We start from the raw sequence: 23,181 nt of genomic DNA, 5'->3' as shown, positions 1-23,181 counted from the left end.
AGGAAACTAGACAAGCATGGTAATTTGTATGTTGGATCCCATAGCTTTCCTGATTTTGTTGTGGTTCATAATCCACTGAGTTGACAAGCTGTGTGGCCTCAGGTGAATTGCTTGTCCTTCTTGAGCCTATAAAACCTGCCTCACTGAGTTTTTATGAAGATTAAATGGGATCCACGTAAAGTGTTTACTGCAGCCCCCAGTGCTCAGCAGGATCTCAGTCAAGCTCCCTCTCCGCTGTGTATTTATATAGTTCCCCATGTCCCCCTCCATACAGAGCTTCCTGCATGTTGTCACACAGAGCCAGGGACCCTGTAGGTGCTCAGAACCTGTGGGGTGGGTTGTATACAGAAACAGTATTCATCAGATCATCATATTCATCAAGTATTTGTTTTGGGAAATGCACATATTAAATAGATGTATACAAGATAGGCTGTCCTCAAGCTGCCCAAAAGTCTGTAGGAGGGAATTATGCAAACAAAGCATTGCAACACTGTGCTATTCATGGTATTCATGCTGGGGCCGTGTCACCTTTCCTCTGGTCTAAGCGAGACTCTCAGGTGCCCACGAGGGTTGAAGGACGCTGGGAGAGCAGGAGTGGAAGAGGCTGCAATCAGCAGGGGCTGGACAGAGGCTTGGTTTGGGGGGAGCACAGGGTGCCTGGGTGGGCTGGGACGGAAGGTGGGAGGGCAACCTGCATGTCATGCCAGTGGGCTGGGCTTCAGGTTTCGGGTCCCGGGGAGCTTTCAAAAGTTCTTCGGCAGAGCAACCTGATTGGATTTATGTACTAGAAACAGTGGTGTGGGATGGAGGGCCCGCACAGGATGGATCGCAGATGAAGACACTGGAAGAACCCAACAGGCAGCTAATTTAGTGCTACTCTTTAACTTCCAAGAAAAATACACACAAATCTACTGGAGCCCTTTATCCATACTGCGGCCCTGAGATTCGAACATTTAGTTTAATGTCTTTGTAAGAGGAATGTGTCTGCCCCTGGTGGCCTGCAAAGCAAAGTCTTCCTGTACAGGGAGGCGTGGCGTGGGCTCATTTCTGCAGAGCTGGTTAGCCCTGAAGGGGCAAAAGTGGAGAGGGAGGTGGCCTGACTCCCAAGGATTAAAAGCTATGGTCTGGATTTTTAGCACAAAAGGAGCTGGAACCTTCCAGGGGCTGGCTTGAATTAGTTTGGGATTCCCTTCTAACTGGGAAACTTCCAGGTGCATAGAGGAAGGAGGAAAAGAGACTTCTGAATTAGTGCTTGGAACTCCTTCTTTCATAGAAGTAAGTTTATAAATAATGGTTTGGTTACAAGCTGGCTTCTCCACAGAGCGACAGCCTGTCTGAAATCCAGTCCATTTGTAACTTTGTTATTATATTCTCTTCTGGATCTTCCACTAACTACCAGACTTTTGGAATATGACCTGTTTGTAAAGTGGAGATTATCTGGGATTATGAATTTATAATCATGCCAATTCATCAGACACACATTCAAGATGGTCTTGAGAATTCCATATGTGGCCGCAAAGGACCAGACCAGAAGCTATCTCCCAGAATACTGGCTTGGAAACATTTCTATTTGAAAGTGAATCACAGTGGGGTGCCTGGTGCCACAGTCAGTTAAGCGACTGACACTTGGCTTCAGCTCAAGTCGTGATCTTGGGGTTGAGACTGAACCCCACATCTGGCTCTGCGCAGTCTCTTTCCTTCTCTCCCTGCCCCACCCTGCCCCCATGCTCGCTCTCTCTCTAAAATAAACTTAAAAAAGAGAGAACCTTTAAAAAATAAAAATAAAAATGAATCAGTTTTTGTTTTTCTTAGAATAGAACTTTATTTGTGGCATCAAGATTTTTAAAAATGATTTTATACTTTAAAGTATGCAATAAATTTGATACATTAATCTTGATATATATTCACCATACGAGAAGATTTTTAAGAACAATGTCAAATGGTTTATAATCAAAACAAATTGTGTTTAACTTGATAATTATGTAGAATAATTTCAGCATTATAAATAAAAAATGAAAACAAATACCACTTAAATTTGAGTTAGGATGAAATGCACTTGTTTTACAATTTTATGTCTATTTTAAAGTTCGTGTGATTACAGAGAAAATACAGGCTAAAATTATGTGCTCATAATTTCTAGAAAAATAGAATGTCCTTGCTTTATGAAAATGACCCTATTTACTCTCCTGCTGTAGAGTGCATTTGGGACACTTTTTTATCTGGGATGAGAGGCTGTGTGGCTTGATACAGGTTCCTTCCAGACCCCAGCCCACACCTCGAGACGAAGGGGATGATGGTCTGTGGCTGGGAGCTGTGGGAGTGTCTGGTCTCATTCACACCTTGTTTTATCTGAGTCACAGGATCATCCAAGTGAGTATCAGGGAAAGCAAGCTTTGTATTTTCTTTAGCTCTGATCTGCTCTGATATTTCACAGAAATGCTACTTAAACATATGTGGTAAGATCCTGTTTCAACAAAAATAGTTTTCACATTAAGTTCTCTAAAATGAGGACATTTCAAAATGCATTGGCCCATATTAATATTACTTTGCTGATGTGGAGAAAATTAATTCTGATGGTATATATAAACACACACACACATATATTCAGTATCAGAGATGTTCCTACTTCTTTGTCTATTAGCAGACATTTTATTTTTAAATGAAGAGATTCTTCTTTGGGAGTGTAGCTTGTGTGCATACCTGATTTGACAAAATCTGATGGTCAGCACAAAGCACAAAGCATCTTCTGATTGTATCATACTTTACAAAGTGGCTCTCTGGAGCTTATAACAAGCTTCCCTGACAACGAGTGTGGGCGTGATTGTTCTCATTTGGCAGATGAAAGAATAGGAGCCCAGAGAGGTTAAGTAAATTGCTTCAGTTTCAACAGTTGGTAAGTGATAAAACTAGTACTACATCTGGTGGCCTTGCCCGAATGCTGGGGTGAAGATGAAACACAGGGTGCACTCATCTGTCCATTACTTTCCCTCAGCCCCGCTGGAGATGTGGTGTTTGGAAAGTGGTTTTGCTGCTGTCCCATTTGAGATCTTAAGCAGGTGCCAATTGGTACCCATGGTGCTACACCCCACGAACTTAAACCAATAGCCAGCTGCACTTCTTACAACTCTCCGAGTATACATATGTATTTAAGAAGACTCATAACATATATTTACAATTATTCCTAAATCGCCAAGACATCATATTGAGAAACAGATTTAACTTTTTGCAAGAGCATTTTCTATGTCATCATTCGAATATACGCATGAAACATATAAATACAAGTCTTGGCAAACTTTATCCGTGCAGGTGCATGGAGCACTTTCCCTTTTGCCTCTTTCTGCTCACCCCTACTTTTGATTGTTCACAAATTCATTTACACGTCCGTAAGTTCCTGGAGGTGAGGCCTGAGCTAGATTTCTTTGAAGCTGATGGGTCTTACTCCAGGGCCTTCCGCAGGGCTAGGCACACAGCAGGCATTCAGCACACATTTGCTGAATGCATGCATGTGATTTGTACGTACTTCAATTTGGTTAAAGTAGGATTCTGCTTGTAGCATTTTTCTTAAAGAGTTTTGGATTTATAGTGAAACATCATTTTCATAGTAAACAGTATTTTTTAAAAAGTGTAAGAAATACAGCAATAAATTTAATACAAATTACGCATTATAACTATTCTTTGGTTATTTTTAACAAATTATTTTTTTTTTTACTAAAGAGAGATACTAAAAATATAAAAATGCAACCACAGAAATTAGCTTAATCTGTAAACATAATAAACATGTTCTGTAAACATATTTACTACATAACTGGGCAAGTGTAAAGAATGACTAGTAAAGGCAAGTACTATACATTTAACTTAGTTCTTCAAGGCGTATTTAGAAATACTGCTCTGCGGAGCTTTAGTGTAATGTCTGAAGAAGGAAGTCTTTTACCTTAAACAGGAAAGAGTTCTGACTATGCCAGTGAACCAAAAGGATATACAGGCAAGACGAAGGCGTTAATACTTTTCATGCTTTGTGAATCTGAATTCGCTTCACGTCTTATAAACCACCTTGTTTAGTAAAGCTACATATTAACAAAAGCCAAATACTTTTAAAATGAAGAAGTAAACAATTTTTTTTTTTTTGCAAGTGAGTCAGTGGACTAAAAAGGTAACACACTTTCCAAGGTTTTTTCCAAAAATCTGGGCAGTAAGGTGCAGTAGGCAGGTCTACAGAATAATAATAGCTGTAGGCAGCATGAAGTATATTGTAGTTTAATCAATATTAAAGTATTCTTTTCCAAATTTCAGTTTTCCTTCTCAAAAAGCATCCAACTTTTCACACATGACACTTATCACAAATATTTCACAGTTATAATTTCAGTAGTTTAAGGAAGAACTGCCTGGCAAATACTGTAAGAGAGGTAAATGTTAAGGACACAACTCACTATTTCAGGCACATGGGATTTAAATCCTAGAGTGGGAACTCTAAAGATGGAAAGAAACAGCTGTGTCAATGCAACATATTGTTGTAAAAGTGAATGAAATAATGGTAAGGTTGTCAAACTGTTTCTTCTAATGCTTTTATATGATTTTTCTCCACTATCTGGAAAGAAACAAAGGCCAAGTTTTAGTAGTTCCCTGGAAAATTTTAAGTCAAGATTTTGCTTATACAAAAGTGGCGGTGAAACACTCTAGATTGTTATTTGGAATCTAATCGACGCCATCAAAGCCCTGAGTGTTCTCAATTGCCATCTGAAGTTTATCCCATAATTCTTCAAATGATTCATAGGGCGGCAAGTCCAAGCGGTTAAAGCTGAAAGAACAGAGAGGACCTGGTTAGATCAGACACTGACAAAGCAAGTGCCATGGTGCCCAACAGGACCGCTGCTATTCGTGATGTGTTCCACCCACAACACTAGAAGACATTAGATCACCGGAGAGAAGGAAGGTAACAGCACTGGGCGCTAGGCATGGACTCATCCCACGACTTCTTGGTGGGCTCCTCTCACTCCCATGACCTCCAAATGCCTGGGGTCCTCTGTTATTTTAACCTCCAAGAGGGAATGTTCTAGCTTCTCTTGGGATGGCCCATCATTCATGCGATGGAGGGCAACACATGGTCAACGGCTGAGATGAGCCTCTCCACTGTTCAGCTACCCAGACTTCGAGCCCAGGCCTGGCTGGCAAAGATGCACCTGTTCCTGTGTTGCTGTTCCTGCCCACCCCCTGCCCCCCCGCCCCCCGTAGCTGCCACTGACACAGCACAGAGCTGGCTACACCTTCTGTACCTAGACTCTGTTAGAGGAGCTTCACTCTCTGAAAACTTGTTCTCTCAATGTTGAAAAAACTGCTTACCATGTGTGGGCTCGTGGCAGCTTTTCCGGGGTACCCCACTGTTCAACTGTAAATGACTGTGGTCCATTTGAGCCTGTAAGGAAGAAGAGTTGCTGGGGTCTCATCTATTCTTTATAGGAATCCCTAGAATTTCACAACTCATTATTTCCAATGTAGAACTTAAACGTCCAGAGAAGGAGTTTCTTTGAACTCCAAAGAAATGAAGGCTGTCCTGTCCTTGATGGTTTCATTGTCCAGCCACAAGATGAAGATTCCTCTCCATCGGCTCCTCTCACTGCCTAATTGGATTTCTTTTAATCCAAAAGAGTCTCACTCCACCTATAGGGCGGCAGGCCTGACGGGACTTTTGAAATGTTTCCTAGCCCTGCGCTTCCCTAGGACCACCTCCTTCATTGGTACACAGAGAAAATGAGGAATTTCTTTCTTTCTTCAGTCCCACCAAAAATAGCTTTAATTTTTCTCTGATTATCTAATCTCACTGCAAGAAAATTAAAGCAATAGAGAGAAATATAATGAATAGTATAAAAATTGTCTCAAAGTCCACTATTAAATTTGAGTAAACATTCTATTGTGAATCATTTTGCACATGTGCATATACATATGGAATTTTGTGTGCAGGTGATCATGTTATCCATGCTACATTTTTCTTTTATTATGGACACTTTCAGAAGCTCTTTTTTTCCTCTGGAGTTTTCACTTAGCTCTTCCTTCCCCCAATTCTCAACATCCTCCAACCACCCAGGTAATTGGTGCTGACAACGCGATGTAGAACCTTCCATACTTTTCCCCGAGTCTTATAATCATAGCTAGTTATGTGTGGGAGTGTAACTGCCAGGAGCAGCACTAAATATACTGGATATTCTTTTTTTTTTAAAGATTTTATTTATTTATTTGAGAGAATGAGATAGAGAGAGAGCATGAGAGGGGGGAGGGTCAGAGGGAGAAGCAGACTCCCTGCCAAGCAGGGAGCCCAATGCGGGACTCAATCCCAGAACTCCAGGATCATGACCTGAGCCGAAGGCAGTCGCTTAACCAACTGAGCCACCCAGGCATCCCTTTTTTTTTTTTTTTTAAAGATTTTATTTATTTATTCGACAGAGAGAACACAAGCAGGGGGAGTGGGAGAGGGAGAAGCAGGCTTTCCGCCGAGCAGAGAGCCCGATGTGGGACTCGATCCCAGGACCCTGGGATCATGACATGAGCTGAAGGCAGACGCTTAACGACTGAGCCACCCAGGCACCCCCTGGATATTCTTGATAGTACAGTTTTCTCAGAAAACATTGCTTTTCACACATCACATATCATAATTATGTTCACAGTTAAAGTTTCAGTATCTTTGTCATTGTTTCCTGTACATGGGATCAAATATATTTCCCTGCCTCTTGATTCTCTCACCTAAATGACCCATTGTGAAAACTTCCTCTAAGTCAACCAATACAAACCTTACACACTTTTTATTGGCTAGATAATACTGTATTATAATATTAACTTTTTGAAAATGCATATGAATTTGAATTATATTCTAATACTTCCAACTCTGGCTCCATGTGTGGGATATTTCCCCCAAATTCCAAACAATTCACACACTCAGTGGATGGCTGTAGGCCTGGACTGCACAGAAGAGGGATGCGGAGCTAGACATGGAAAGGGGTGTTTGGCCGGCCTTGCTCTTTCCCCACTGTAACTGGCTAAAATATAGGAGAAGCAAAAGGAAGGGGGAAGTCACGGGAAACCACTGAAAAGACAAAGGCAAAGAAATCCAATTAGGCAAGAAGGGGTGCAGGGGTTAGCGCAGAGCTCCTGTCTTGTTCTTCTCACTGTGCACGGTGACTCTAGGTGGGATGGCAGATGCTTTACAGGTTCTGCAAAATATGCATGAAGCTTAAGGAGCCCAGGTTTGCCGAGGAGACCGACAGGGCTAGAGATCCCATCAGACAGCAACAGCTTTCTCTGTGCGCAAGAAATCCAGCTCAGCAACGACTGAGGCGGAAGTCATGACTTGTCGTTCCCAGAACAATTCTAAACTTCGTTGTTGCTCTGCGTGGGGCTCCCACCTTAGCTATACCTTCCCTGAAAGATTTGTTCTTCATAGTATCTTTAAAAGCAAGTAAATGTCATTCCAATACATAGATATTAACTGATTTGAGTTGATTTACATCAGAAACAGCAGGTTTCTTGTTCTGTTTTTTTTTTTACAAAAAAACACCTCTAGTGCTATGAGATATATGCACTGGAAAACAGTTTGCTAGGATATGCAGAATTCCACTTTATAGAAAACTGCATTAATAGTAACTATTCTGAATATTCAAAGACATGTGCAGTCTTATCACCAGTCCTGCACATCCCCCCCACACACACCACACACACATGCATGCACGTATATACACAGAGTCCATGATCAAATAAGTTTTGGAACCCCCTCTTTTTTTTCATAGTAAAGGTTCCGAATGAGTCCCAAAGAAATCTACTCACTTTTTAGTCCAGTATTTGCCCCAAATGTATTCCACTATGGAACTCTTTGTTTTCTGTTGTACACTTACTAACATTCTGTGGGACGTTACATGGTGCCCTAAACAATCACCCTATAGACAATGCTTTTTCTGTGATGGGATATGTAGTGGGAATCAAATTTAAAACTCAAGAACGGAAAGGAACTCGAGCCATTTCATGTCTTTGGTATCCGATTAGAAGGTGTACATATATTCTGGCCTACTTCTGTGTATCAAATCCAATCATTTAAAAATCTTAATTCTTTTTTTATTAAGCTCAGCTTTTGTATAAATGATAGAAGTTTGACAACTAATCGTCAAATGAAAAAGACAAGTGGCATCACTCCATTTTTAAATGATGTGTGAAAACCCTTACCATATAGTTCAGCAAATCCATTCATGGGCACTCGAGAGGTGCCAGTGACAAACTGAAGTAATCTTATTCTTTTTTCTGAATCCATCATTAGAACAGCCTGAATAAGAGAAAAACAGCATTTAGGAATATCACTGGGAAAAAAGTAAAAAAAGTAACAGCACTATCCTGAAAAATACGTTATCAGAATTTAGTTACAGTATTAGTGATCAGTTATTACATTTACATGTGTTTCTGGGTGGCTTACAAAGTTCCTGGAAACTTCATTTCTGAGGCTACACGGTAACTCTCTAGAATGAGATCATAGCCTAATAAAGTGACAAAAATATCTTCTTGGATGTGACTCATGGCTTTTTAAAAATTTATATTTACAGATACTATTGAGTGACATACACATTTCTTGATTAGATGGAAAGTCACATTTAAGGAGCCATGCAGGAGTCCCAGGGAACACCCAGCAGGTTATTACAAGTTCTCTTAACAGTTTCCATGTTGGTAAGGGACTAAGCGCCCACTGCTGTTGTTCCTGCCATTTACTACATTCTGAACACTGACTTATCTATAAATATGTATGGAGGATGGAGCCATACCCAGAAGGCAGATGGATACAGTACACTGTTACTTTTTCTTATCTCTATGTAATCCACTAGTATCGTTAAGTATGATTGAATCTGTTGAAAAGGAATTTACGGAAACAGAAGCTTTCAATTACCTTCCAAAACCACTGTATGACTTGATGATTCACACTGTAGCCATTCTTATACTTTGTGTGTTCTCTCCAGTCATTCACATCGACATCTCCCAATCCACACATAAGAAGCTACGTGATAAGAAATGTCAAACTGTAGACAAGAAAAATAATGGGCACAAAAATCCTGTTTCAAAATAAGAATATTTCTTACCTCTAGTTCGTTTTCGTCAAAAATTTTGATAAGATCCTGTGGTATTAGTTCAAAAAATCCCTAGTGGAAAGAATGTACTTTAAAACCTGGTTAGCAGAGTCCATCGACAGCCCTACACATCAGCCTCTGGATTGCTATGGGAGAAATCCCACCTGCACATAGATTCCTACCACCACACAGTCATGGGTTCTTAAGTCAACGGAGGGTTCAATATCGGCAAGAACATGGATGTGTCCACAGTCTGTTCTCTCTCATTGATTCCTCAAAATGGCCATTTTGAAACCTCCCCGCATTTCCCCAACTGCTTCCTCCTCCTCCATGTCATCCCTCCTTTACAGCAGATAACTTTTATTTGAGAGAGAAAACAGAGGTGATGATGGAATTCCCTCAACCTTCTGCCTGCCCGGGTACCAGCCGGCGCTGACATCCATCATGGCCGCCTGCCCATGGCAGTGGGGACAGGTGCCTGCCCCCTTTCTCTCTGGGCTTCATCTGCTTCCCCAAGGGGCTCATCTCACTGAACCTCCTTCTCATTATTAGCTCACTCTTTCAGCATTTACATTTGTTTAAGCCTATCTAACTTACAAACAAAACAAAAAAGCAAACCCGTCTTTCTTCTCTTTACCGCCAAGTCATTATACCTGACCGAACCCACGCCGGACCATCTCTGCCTCCACCCGCTGCCCTCTGCCCTCCATGCCCCTGCTGCCCTCAAGACAGCTTTGCGGCGAACTCTGACCAACGCTTTCTAGTTAGGTATCTTATCTGACTTCTCTGCACTATGAGATTGTTGAAAACACTGCTGTTCTGGAAACTTCGTCTGCTGTCGATGGTTTCTCTCATGTCTCTGTCTGCATTTGCTAATTTCCTCGACGTATCCCTTTCTACTGTCTGTTCCTTCCAGGTTGGTGCTCCCACATCCCCACCGTGGGCATCCACTTTCCCTGTTCTTACTGTTCTTTCCAATTTCCCATCTTACCGAGTCCACAGCTCCAGTACACATAGGCAGATGATCCCCAAATCCATGCTGCTCCCCCACACAGATCTCTATCCTTTAAAGCACCTGAGCTACAGTTCTCCCTTGTGAATCCCATTCAGATACACACACAGTGGTCTTCCCACCACCACCACCTTCGTTCCTGCCCTGATCTTCTCTCACCCGGATCGCTGTAGCACCTTCCCGCCCAGCCCTGCTGCTAGTCTTGTCTATCTCTAACTTGCTACGTACCACTTCCAGAATGATCTGACTAAAATGTAAATTGAATCCTGTTGTTTTATAGCCACCTTCCTTCCCCTCACTGGACTTCCGCAAAAACCCCAAATTCCCTCTGTTTCCAGTTTAGCAAACAGGCCTTTCTTAATCTGGTTCTGCTCAACTCTTCAGCTCAGTTTGACCTCCTGCCTCATCTTATCCAGTGTATGAACTGCTAGCATGTTCAACATGTGCACAGTCTGTCTTATGGCCAGACTTCACACATGACCCTCATTATGCTTAGAACTGCACTGCCCTCCTCCGTGTGGCTGGCCAGTCCCTCCAGGCCTTCCCTGGCCCTTCCTGCACCTCTCCCTGCCCAGATCTCTTCTCTGTGCTTACTGAGCACTTCACGCCTGCCTCTGTCCACGTCACTCTTTAGATTTTCTGCTCCCTAGAGCAGGACCTAGGTCTTTCTGCCTTGTGCAGCACCAGATACATAGCGAGCACTCAATACTGAATAAATGAAAAGTACGTGATAAATACTGAACGGAAGATTTTAAGTTGGCTTAAGAAACGAGTGCACTGGCAATAGCCTAAATGTCCACCAATGGGGGGAATTTAAATAACTTATGAATTTATATTGTGAATAAAATGCAGCCACAAGGAAGGGCAGTTACGCATCTTGACATGTAAAGATCTCCAATAAATATTTGATAAGAGAAGAAAGCAAGTCACAAACTAGCATGTACAGTGTGATCCCATGTGGGAAAATAAATGGCCTACTCCACTCTCCCTACGGCACTCTGAACCTTGTTCACCTGAGGTTACTTAAGATGGAGGAGACGTGACTGGGAAAAGGTGAGGAGCAGTGACCGGAGTATAGGGGGAGCGTCAGCGTTAATTGTATGGGCCTCTTGGATGACTGAGTTCTAACACCTATTCATTTAAATATTTTTTTTTAAAGATTTTTATTTATTTATTTGAGAGAGAGAAAGAGAGAGAGCACATGAGAGGGGGGAGGGTCAGAGGGAGAAGCAGACTCCCTGCCGAGCAGGGAGCCCGATGCGGGACTCGATCCTGGGACTCGAGGATCATGACCTGAGCCGAAGGCAGTCGCTTAACCAACTGAGCCACCCAGGCGCCCCCATTTAAATATTTTTTTTACTATAAACATATAATTAAAAGTTGTTTTAAAAAGCCAGTCATTTCTTAGTTCTCAGATGTGATGAGCCCCCAATACTTGAAACTTATGAATTGTACTTTGAAATGGCAGAAGAACGAACAAAAATAAATGAATACCTCTTTAAATGCAGCCATTTGCTTCTGGATTCGGTTTACAAATCGCCACTGTATTACAAGACTAAAAAGAAACAAAACATTTCATCTTTTTCACATGAATGAAGAAAAAAATTTAAGGTATATTTATTCCAGTTGGAAACAAAAAATAAAGACTAGGTAAGCTCCAGGCAAAAAGTGAATATGAGTGGTAATATGGCATTGTTATAGAAAGAGTAAAAAGAACACTGAGACTCTGGCTATGAAGAAAGAGAAAGAAGGTACAAAGAGTCTTCCCAGAAAGAATTACAAAATTATTTCCAGGGAAGTATATACTAAACATAATAAAATACTTACTAACAAAATACTTACTAAATATATTCCTTTTTGTTCTTATTGGTGACAACTATTTCTGATCCACCAATTTTCAACTCGTGTTGATGTGTCTAAAATTAAGCATGATATCTTGATATGTTATTTTAGTGAAAAAAATAAAATACATGCATTATAGTTATACCAGAAACCCAGTGTTTTAAATTAAATCCATTCACAAGCTAAGAAAACTTAAAACATTAGTTTTACTAAAATAAACATGGAATGAGTCAAATGTCAAGGAAAGCAGAAATTCTTGCTGAGACAGCTTTTGTTGCTGGAAAATAAATTTAAAAATAGAGCACAGGAATGTGTCAAGGATATGCATCATTTAACTTCTAAACTTAAGTTATAACATTTGTTTCACAATTTATGTACCATTTTAATTAATCAAAGTTTACAAACCTGTCCAAAAAGCTCTTCATCTATGACAAACCTGAGGTCCAATTCTGTTGGATCATTTTCAAGAATCCATCTTAGTGAATTGTAATATTCACTATCCTAGATGGGGAAATCGCATATTTAAAATTTGTGCATAAAAAGACACCTGAACCTGCAAAGAAAGTGTGCTGAGAGTCTGACTACTTGGACAAAAGATGAAAAGTAGTAGGATGTCTTTTCTTATAAACACACAAGTATTATAAAAAGAGTGGGATGACTATTAAGTGTGAGAGTAAAAATGCATAAATCAGCAGAGTGGGGCTTTCCCGAGAGTTTGGAAACCTATCTCTATGTAGAGGCAGTGGAGGTACAGATTTTATTATCCAGTTGAAGGGTCAAATAAAGTAGTTTCCAGATGAATCCTAACTCCCACGGATGCCCAGGAGCACCTAGCGCCTCTCTCGTACGGCCTGTTGAGACGGGGTGTAAAATGTGTAAGTAGCTATGTATGAGCAGGTTGTTACTTATACTTGGCCTAAGTTAAAGAAAAATCTCAGATAAATACAGAACCTCAATTAACCAACTCAAATAACTGTGAAATCTTATGCTTCATAAAGAATTATACGGTCCACATTGATAATGTCACAAGGAAAGGAATAAAGAATGTACTTGGTCCCCAGGAAGAGAGCTTGGAATCCATGTGTACACACAGCACATGAGGCTTTTCAGTTCACACAGCAAAGCTACCATCAGGGATTTAATCCTTAGGTTTCCATTTCTTTGTAGTGGCCTAACCACAAGGCCTTGCCTTTGGACTGTTATTTTGAAAACATATCCACTCATCATAAAAGATCAAAATTCAAATGTTGTTAGTACATTGGAGTAATTAGGGAGAAGGGCATTCTTTGAAGTGCATCAAAAAAGAAGATGGATTGATGGACACATGGATGGACTGATGGATAGGTAGGTAATAAAGTAAGCATAGGGATAAAAAAACCAAGTACAGAATCTTGGTGGTGGATACATATATGTCCACTATAACATTTAAAAAATTTTTTATTATGTATTAGGAAATTTTCGTATTAGAATGTTGGGGAAAATGTTCATTGGAACATTATAATCTATTAATTTCTTCATCATCATATTCTAACTTTAAAATATCCAGTTGCTTCTTAAATTATATGTTCTGTACATTATAAGTGAAAAAGACATACCACTGATTCCATATCATGAAGTGTTATTGGTTTGTGTAGCATCATCTTGTAAAACGGGCGGATGAAAAAACCTTTCAAAAAAATAAAACGTATTGAAAATGATTACCAAATGAAAGAAATAAGATCATTATACTTAAAAAAATGTTTTATGCTTAATACTAACCATCCAACAGTTTGCCATGATAAACTGCCATTCCAGCTACCCGGCCAATAAACTTGAAGTAAGAGAGGTGATCCTCATTACACAATCCCGAGTTTGGATTTATCTGTAGGGTATAATTATCCCTGTAAAGACAACCACATTTATATAAATTTTCCTCTCCACATTTCATATAAAAATTTTAATATAACAAAATCATAAATTAGCTCCCTCTTTTTGGAGTTTTTACTTCTATTAGAACCACATGAGACCACTGGATTTAATGGTTTTAAAAACAGTCATTTCTGTCAAAAGGGGGAAACAACCCAAGTGTTCAACAACAGATGAATGGATATGCAAAATGGGGTGTCCTTTTACACAACGGGGTATTACTCAGCCTCAAAACGGGAGAAAATTCTGACAGATGCTATGCCATGGATGAACTTGGAGGACATCACGCTAATGAAATAAGTCAGTTACGAAAGGAAAAACCCTGTAGGATTCTACTGATATGAGGTACCTAGCGTGGTCAGATTCACAGAGACACAAGGCAGAATGGCGACCACCAGGGAAGGCGGTTAGTGTTTCATGGGCTTCACCAGTTTCAGTTGACGGTGAACGAATTCTGGAAATGGACGGTGGGGACAATGGCACAACAATGTGAATGTACTGAACACCGCTGAACCACACGCTTAAAATGGCTAAAATGGTAAGTTTTATGTTATGTATATTTTACTACCATTTTTTTTTAAAGATTTTTTTTTAATTTATTTATTTGAGAGAAAGAATGAGAGAGAGAGAGAGAGAGAACATGAGAGGGGGAGGGTCGGAGGGAGAAGCAAACTCCCCGCCGAGCAGGGAGCCCGATGCGGGACTCGATCCCAGGACTCCAGGATCATGACCTGAGCCGAAGGCAGTCGCTTAACCAACTGAGCCACCCAGGCGCCCTATTTTACTACCATTTTTAAAAAAGTTATTCCTGAAACAACGTTAGTGACTGTCTCCTTTTCTGGCACGTTGTTAACACACAGTTTCCTTGCATCATGCAACTCTTTGTTACTTTCACAACAGTGACTTTTGTTTTTCTGTATACAGTCATTGTAAAAGTACTTACGTAGCAGAATATTCAAACAACCCATAATAAGGGTTAAACATTTCCTTTGAGATCAGGAAGAACCATTCTCTGGTGACTCCTCCATAATCCAACCCCTTTTCACCATCAAACTCGATCCACAGCCGAGCCTTGAGGAAATCTGCTCTCTTGACACCCATAATTCTCCTGTACGAGTCCTCAAGGACAGTTGCACGGCGAAGTTTCATTTCAAATTTGTTTGGAATGTCATTCTGAAAACCCAGAGAAGAGAGACTTAGGGTTTAAATCAATTCAACACGATGGCAAATTTATTTCTCGTAAAGTTATAAAAACCGTTGTGCTCTACCCTGTGCCCAAGACCCTTTTTTGGGGAAAATGTGACTAGGGATATTGTCTAATATTTCCTCTATGGTATAAAAAAAATTCATGCCTTTTCTCTAATCACATAATAATACAGACTTCTGATTTTTATACTGGAAGAAGCAGTTATCGACAGTGGCAATCATGCTCACACGAAGGCATTTCATGAACAGTCCATTCCATATTAAGTTCCAGTGAAGACCATCCCGTGGCCTACAGTCCCGCCAATGCCTGCTCTTTCTCGCCTGCCTGTTGGTTCTGGGGTTTTCCTGACCTCCACCTTTCCTCCTTGCAGCCCACCCTGCTGCACTCATTCACAGGCACTAACGTTTAAAGACTGTATCAGGCAACTATTCCCAGCATTTTAACAGGTTAACTCATTTACTCCTCACAACAACGCAAGGAAGAAGGGACGGATATAATCTCCATTTTATGGGTGAAGAAACTGAAGACAAAAGTTAAGAAAGCCTGAGCTCTCGAGTCTCTGCCGTCTTGCTGATTTTTCTGTACATCCTTTGCTTATGTGACAAATGCAGATAACTATGCTTCTAGACAGACCTCATTGTAAATTTTATAAAAAGATGTCTGAATATTTTATTCTTGAGTGCTTTGTGTGCAATGTTCAAGTGGAAACCAGTAAGAGAAAATTCTGTCACTTCAAAAGAAGAAGAGAGGGTTACTTCTAAGAAAAAAAATACCAATTTCACTCAATATATTTAGGGAAGAGGCGAAGCCCTACAGAAACATAATAATATAAGCAGTTTTTATAAGCAATATAAGCAGTTTTCTCTGCTGCTTATGCAAATAAAAATAAAAGCAAGATCGGAGAAAACCAATCTTAGACACTAGGCATCTTGTGCAGCCAAGCATTTACTGGGGCCTGCTCCGGGCCAGGCCCCATGCTAGGTAGCTATGGTAATGGGGATGGGAAGAAAAGGGAATAAAAATGTGGTATAAGATATGATTCCTCCCTCAAGGAGTTTATAATCCAGTGTGTATAAGAGAAACAAATGTAAATGTTACTAATCCTGAGATTTACAAGAGTAAGAAAATTGCTAATAATAAAGATATAAGCAAATGTTCTGTGGGGCCTAAAAGATTGAGCTATTAATTGCAAATGAGGTGATCCAGGAGGCTTTAAGAACAAGTCCTGACTTGAGGGAGAGGCAGGGAAGGACTGAGGAGCAGCTAAGGGAAGAGCCTGTGGGGGGGGGGGGGAGGGCGGGGAGGGGGCTACTGTATGTAACAGCAAGAGGGTGCAGGAGGGAGGGAGAAAGGGTTGTTGCAGTGACAGGAGAAGACAGAACAGTGGTCTGGGGCCAGAGTGGAGGGAGCGTGGATGCCAACTGGGAAGAGCTGCTGAGCAAAGGGGCAGGGTCAGGTTGTTCCTGGAGACAGACTAACGGGTGGCTTTAAGGAGAGACAAGAGGCACCTGGTCAGTTAAAGACCCTGTGAGAGAGGGATGGCGATGGAAGAGAGAGAGGCCAGGAGGAGTGACTTCCATGTTTGGGCTGAGTAGTGGACCAGGGCGTGGACTCTGGGGTCAGGAGCCCCATGTTCAGATCCCAGCGCCCCCCTGACATGGCTTTTCTAAGGCTTATTACCTCACCTGTAAATTGGGGACAATAATCGTCACCTCATGGAGCTGTTTTAGAACGTCAGGGGATAATGCATTTCGTGTGCTTCCTCCATGTCTGGCACATGGTAAGCTCAATAATGATTAGCCATCTTTACTCCTCACTAGTGAGATGTTATGGATAAGACAGAGGAAAAAGTTAAAGACAACTTAAGGTTTTGTAGCAATGATTTTTAAACATTTTTATTTCTGTCTTGGTGTTCTGCTCTTTTGCTGTAATGAGACTAGATACGGATTTTTTTAAATCCTACTAGGGACTTTTTGATAAACTAAGGATGCAGGTTCGTAGCCTCTTCCCCATGCTCTTGAGTCTCTCCCTCTGGAGCAACTCCATGTTTCTTAACCTTTCTTTCATGTTTTTATCTCTTTATATACCTTTGTTGCATTTTGGGTAAATATCTCTCTTAATCATCAATATATGTCATTTTGGTCAAGAACATGGACTCTGGAGCTAGACCACTTGTCTCGCTTTGCCACTAATAACCCTGGGACTCGATCACATTACTTAATCTCTCTGTGCCTGAGTATCCTCACCTATAAAAGTGACAATGACAGTTCCTTCCTTACACTGCTAATATAGAGATTACATGAATACATATAACTTGCTAAGAAGAATGTCCGGTTTGCCCTGAGAGCTCAGTAACTATTGCTGCTTTCATTGTGGCTTCTGTGTGTTATGACCTGCTTATGAAGGCTTTGTTCCATATCTCCTGCTGCCAGGAAGACATCAACAATTAGATATGATAGCATGTTTGTAAGTGTTCAGAATGGCAAATGGAGAAGCTAGTGAGTTCTATTCCACCAGCATATTTTCATTAAGAGTGAAAATATTTACCAGACCAACAGATCAACAAAGTCTTAAAACCCCAAAGGACTTTAAGAAGTAGAAAACCAATTTCCAGAGCAATTTTAACACAAAGCTATTATTGAAGATGAGTTTTAAAAAGTTGCTGATAGTTTAGGCTTTTATTAAGGCACAAAATATTTGCACTAAAAAACTATTACATCTCGTTTTTTGTTAAATGTTGGATGAAAACATTCTTGGTAACAGACCCACCATCTTGAATCTTTGGAAAAGCAGGCTTCCAGCTTGGAACGCAAGAAAGTGTAACCCAATATAGCCACCTAGTGGTAGTATTCCTAAACTGCAGGGAAAGGGGAAAAGTGGGAGCAAATTAGAAAGGCATTACAAAGTGGTCATCACCAACAGAAGTGAAATAGATGGGCAGATGGTAAGTATAGTTCCAAATATTAAATTTGTGGTGATGGAAGAAAAAAACTATAGTGAACACATCTGATAAGCAGAAGGAGACAAACAATAGGACCACTGTTTCAATCACAGTTGTATTTTCAAATTAGGCAGAGATAAGTTGTACGAAGCGGTAGAGCATGAATAACTACCACTGGAAAACAAGAGTCCAAGCAGAAGAGGAATATAGAGAGTCCTCCTACACAATCAGGGATGAGGCTGGGGGACAATCTGAGCTTGCTCGGATTCTACCAAGCCCAAGTTCCACAAACCCCACTAGGAAACCAGGTTAGAGCTCATTAAAAGCAAACTTTAATACTATTGTTCTATATATCATAAGGTATCTTGAAAAATAAGGAAAGACACGACATAACTGTGGTCTCTAATGATATGTAACATGGAGTAGTAAAAAAAAAAAAAAAGCCACCTTTCCCTATAAGAAGCTATTCAAAGTTGTTAAAATATAGAATAAATTCTCTATTACTTTTTAAAAATGCATTTCCCACACTTTCAGTCTACATAACAATCATTCCTAAGAACTCAATGTAAATATAACTAACCTGCTTCTTCATCTTTCGTCGGAAGAACTCATACTTTCTTTTGTAATCCCTGGAGTAGGGCACTGCCTTGAGTTGAAAATTTTAGAAAAATGAAGAAGGTTTAGGTTGTTTTTATTCTGGAACAATTTTTAAAGTTCCCCTCTGGGTATTTTATGAACATAAGTTAAAGGCATTAAAAGAGAATACTTGGAAAGAAAAGTTTAATTTGAAGGAAAACAAATACAAAACTTTAAAATTTTTAATTTCTCTGTTTAAAATTAAATTGTATTCAGCAATTTCCATGGCTGTAATTTTCATCATGCAATATTCTTGAAATGCAAAAAGCCAGAAACAGGAAATTTCTTCCAAGGAGAGAAATATTAGAAATGAAAATTTCCATTTCTAAACACACTGTTAAAGTGATTTCTCCATTAAGGGAACAATTTGAAAAATGCACTTTTTCCTTGAACTCTGAGGAATTGCCCTTTTTACCCATTATTTTAAAATACTAAACATGGAGACTAAAGAGTAATTTAAAAGAACTGGATCTTCAATTTCACTTGTTCCTGTGAATTAGAAAACAATTAAAATCTCAAAAACAAAATATGGAACAAGTAACTATATAAAGAAGAAAATGATTTTTCCTATCATTATTATATTATAACATTAAATATTATAATATTTATACTTAAATACGAGTATTTTATACACCAGCATTTACAGTAATTTCCACCAAAAAGTTCAAGCATGCCTCTGGAGTCGACTGGGTGCTGTCTACTTTATCACCTGGTACATTCTTGGCTCCTCTCTGATCTCCTGAGGATTGCCAACATTCTTTTTCAGGCAATGGCAAGTACCAGCCTGAGCCCAGCAGCCCACTGCCTTGGCATTTGACTCTCTGGCTCACTAGTCCCCTAAGGCTATTGAAAGGGTAAGAACAATGAATTTATGCACTCTTTTCAAATTATTAAGACCTGGAGTGGGGGTGGTGGGAGAGTACAGAATTGCAGATGTGCTGTCCTCTCAAGGTCTGTAGGATTATGCCCTTGACCATTTGCCCTTGACAAGACAGTTGAGAGGCCACTGCCATCAGAGCATACGGATGCAAAGAGACTTACTGGTCCAGTTATTGCTACATTCTGCAACCGAGGATCTTCCCATTGTGTTCTTTTTATATCTGAATAGGGAGAGAAATAAGGTGTTCTTGAGTCTCCTGCACAAAATTCAGTATTACAAAAAAATAATGTAATGAAAAATCATGTTGCACCTACTGTGATTAATGTAGAAGATTCTTCCATCTGTATGAGTTCTTTCTTCCCATCCTGGCTATAATGAAGAATGTATTTCAATTATTTTTGGAAAGGGTCTGAGATGTATACAGGGTAGAAAAATGGCATTTTGTTATATAGGTTATTTTCATATTCCATTCTTAGTAGAAGGCATTACACTTTTTTTTTTTTTTAAAGATTTTATTTATTTGACAGAGAGAGACACAGCGAGAGAGGGAACACAAGCAGGGGGAGTGGGAGAGGGAGAAGCAGGCTTCCCGCTGAGCAAGGAGCCCGATGCGGGGCTCTATCCCAGGACCCCGGGGTCATGACCCAAGCCGAAGGCAGACACTTAACGACTAAGCCACCTAGGCACCCCGGCATTACACTTTAATAATAACATAACTTAGAGTTGTCGAAGAACTACTGTATTCCAAAATAAAAAATGTTTGAGAGAGCCAAGTTAGATTGCTAACAATTCTATAAACTTACAGGTAAAGGCCCCAGATCATTGGAAGAATCAAGTGATGTCTTTCCTCTAAGATGAGCTGGAATTTTCAGTCTTGGATCTTCCTTTTTTTTTGGTAGAGTAAATAAAGCAAACAACAACACACACACACAAATTTTAAAATCAAGAAAGTCAATCTGTTACTATGTTTTTCTAACATCAATTGATATTTAAAATAATCTCTTTTAAAGTCTACTTTTATTCCATTTGCTTCATCTGTGAAATAGTAGTTTCTCTGTCTAAAACCCATCATTCCCAGGCTGCAAGATTCAGTCCACAGATCTCAGAGTAGGATCAGTTTTAACTCATCATCTGTTTCATAGAAGCCATTCAGAGAATTTTGCCCCACTCTTCAGGGATTGTGTCTCTACCTAGGGGCTATTCTCTCTATAAAAACTGCTGAATGAATGGACATGAAACTAGACCATGTGTTATTTCTGAGGTCTTGCGCATGCTTTTTGGCACTTATCTGTAAAGGTGTTGATGTATTAATATTTTTTAAAGCTAGGGAGGTAAGCTCAAAAAGGTTACTAAAGCCAATTCAAATTGTTGAAAAAAAGAACAAAATTCAATTTGTTTGGATTCACTTATATATATTGTTTCAATATTATTTTAAGTAGTTTATTAAACTATTTTAGTTTTATTAAGGTACTTCGGTCTTTTAAATAAATAAATAAATAAAAATCTAGTCATCTGTTGCTGATTTTCAGTCATTTTTCTCTGAGTGGTGAACCAACTGCTAAAGAGCTTTAAGGCTTATCTTAAAAGAAAAATACTATTCTACCTAGCCACCCCCAAGGTTTTCTAGGTATTAAATGAGATACGGATTCAAAAGTACCTTGGAACTACAAAGCAACATATAAAAGGATTATTACAAATACCTTCCTAAGCATTTATGCCTAGCGAGTTAAAAACGAAATAGGAAGTAAATGTATTTCCACAATCCCTAAAAATATTAAAAATGGGCATAAATATTTCTTGAGTAGAAATAATACTGTTAAGAATTCAGCATCTCCTTAAGTGAATACAAGGAAATGTAGGTTATATTAATGTACATTTAAGAGTTCCAGGGAACTATTCGTAAGAGTTAAGATCATTGCTCCAAATTCAAACCGGACAGTATTAAAGTTACCCATAAATATGTTAAGAAAAAAAAAAGAAGAAGAAGAAGAAGGTAGCAGGAGGGGAAGAATGAAGCAGGGGAAATCGGAGGGGTAGACGAACCATGAGAGACGATGGACTCTGAAAAACAAACTGAGGGTTCTAGAGGGGAGGGGGGTGGGAGGATGGGTTAGCCTGGTGGTGGGTATTGAGGAGGGCACATTCTGCATGGAGCACTGGGTGTTGTGCACAAACAATGAATCGTGGAACACTTCATCTAGAACTAATGATGTAATGTATGGGGATTAACATAAGAATAATAAAAAAAAAGTATTCAGTATTAAAGTTACCCAGGTAGTGGTTTTGGTGTTGTGATCGACAAAGAAAGGCCTCCCATTGGGTGCGTGCCGGACTTCCCAGCCTTTAGGAAGGAATCCTTGCTCCGTTTCAGACGGCTGGGTCACCTGCTGCGCTGAATCACTCGTGGGGACGTGTGGCTGAGGGCACACCGAACTCTGGCCTGACCGCAGCTGACTGGCCTCGGCTGTGGCCTAGCACAGGAAGTAAGTCATGTCGTCACGTTTTATAGAGAACACACAAATAGCTGTGGTTAAAAGGTAACTTAACCTGCAAACAGAATATATCCTTATAAATAGACCTAAACATGGCAGACTCATTTTTCTAACAGCGTTCCGTCAAACTTCGTTTTTAAAATAACTTACAATTCCTCAGCTAATTCTTGAGCGGTCCGACACTTGCCAGCAGTCCAAGTCTGCTGCGGATGCGCGTGACGGAGGCAACGAGGTCAGCGGGACCGTGCCCCAGCGCCAAGATCACCACGGTGCCAGTTCAAGGAGGCTGTCTCTGCTTGCCCCAAAGACGCACAGAATGCGCAATTCCCCACACGCAGAAGTGGCTGCCAATGCCGGGCAAACAAAATGCATGGCAAATATCCATTGCAGAATTGCATCATTGAAATGTAATGTATTCATTCGATGAAATATTAGGCAGTGGTTAAAAGAAACACACTGGACCCATACATAAGACAACATGGATAGGATTTAAAAACAATGTTGAACAAAAAAAGATTTAGAATTATATGACATCTTTGCAAAATTTGAAACACAGGAACATAAACACTACTTTGCATCATTTTAGCTCTCTCTGTAAGTATATAAAAGAGCCTGGAAGAACTGTGCGAGGCCACTGCAAGAAGATGGAAGTCTGCAGCTCAGAAGAGGGCCCTCACCGGGACCCAAAATGCTGCCCTCTGAGCTTGGTCTCCCTGCCTCCAGAACTGTGAGAAATAAGTTTCTATTGTTTAAGCAAAAAAAAAAAAAAAAAAGAAAAAAAATGACTGGAAGAATACCCAACAGACTTAAGACGGTGCTTCTCTCTGGGTAGTGGGACCAAGTGCTTGGCTAAAGGGAATTTAGTTTTATCTGTACAATTTTATATATATATTTTTAAATTGTATGCCACTGCCTTTATACTTGTTTTGTTTTAAGATTTTATTTATTTATTTGAGAGCGAATGAGAGAGAGAGAGAGAGAGCATGAGAGGGGGGAGGGTCAGAGGGAGAAGCAGGCTCCCCGCGGAGCAGGGAGCCCAATGCGGGACTCGATCCCGGGACTCCAGGATCATGACCTGAGCCGAAGGCAGACACTTAACCAACTGAGCCACCAAGGCGCCCACAATTTTATTTTTTAAATATTTTTTAAAGAGAGAGAGAGAGCCTGGGTGGCTCAG

The 23,181-nt window shown here is 40.1% G+C and overlaps 1 protein-coding gene across 9 annotated transcripts in view; it reads right to left on the bottom strand.

Moving 5' to 3' along the window:
- Nucleotides 1-3,719: 3,719 nt before the first annotated feature.
- NEDD4 (NEDD4 E3 ubiquitin protein ligase) overlaps nt 3,720-23,181 on the bottom strand; it is a 121,115-nt gene continuing 101,653 nt past the window's right edge. For 8 of the 9 annotated variants that reach the window (XM_045900028.3, XM_064570440.1, XM_064570442.1 and 5 more), the window contains 16 exons: nt 21,783-21,983; nt 20,316-20,396; nt 19,827-19,881; nt 19,674-19,732; nt 18,577-18,642; nt 14,792-15,021; nt 13,702-13,823; nt 13,539-13,609; nt 12,349-12,444; nt 11,944-12,017; nt 11,596-11,656; nt 9,102-9,161; nt 8,912-9,019; nt 8,203-8,299; nt 5,338-5,410; nt 3,720-4,795 (listed from right to left, as the gene is read on the bottom strand). In XM_045900028.3, the coding sequence (XP_045755984.1) occupies nt 4,693-4,795; nt 5,338-5,410; nt 8,203-8,299; nt 8,912-9,019; nt 9,102-9,161; nt 11,596-11,656; nt 11,944-12,017; nt 12,349-12,444; nt 13,539-13,609; nt 13,702-13,823; nt 14,792-15,021; nt 18,577-18,642; nt 19,674-19,732; nt 19,827-19,881; nt 20,316-20,396; nt 21,783-21,983 (1,557 nt within the window). In that variant the 3' untranslated portion in view covers nt 3,720-4,692. The other variant, XM_064570439.1, reaches the window with a different exon arrangement.

This window comes from Mirounga angustirostris, unplaced genomic scaffold, assembly GCF_029215605.1.
Source record: "Mirounga angustirostris isolate CCGP_5_RB_7025 unplaced genomic scaffold, mMirAng1.0.hap1 SCAF_9, whole genome shotgun sequence".
NCBI lineage: Eukaryota > Metazoa > Chordata > Mammalia > Carnivora > Phocidae > Mirounga > Mirounga angustirostris.
The sequence above is the reverse complement of the archived record's forward strand: the minus strand, read 5'-3'. Positions and strand labels throughout refer to the sequence as shown.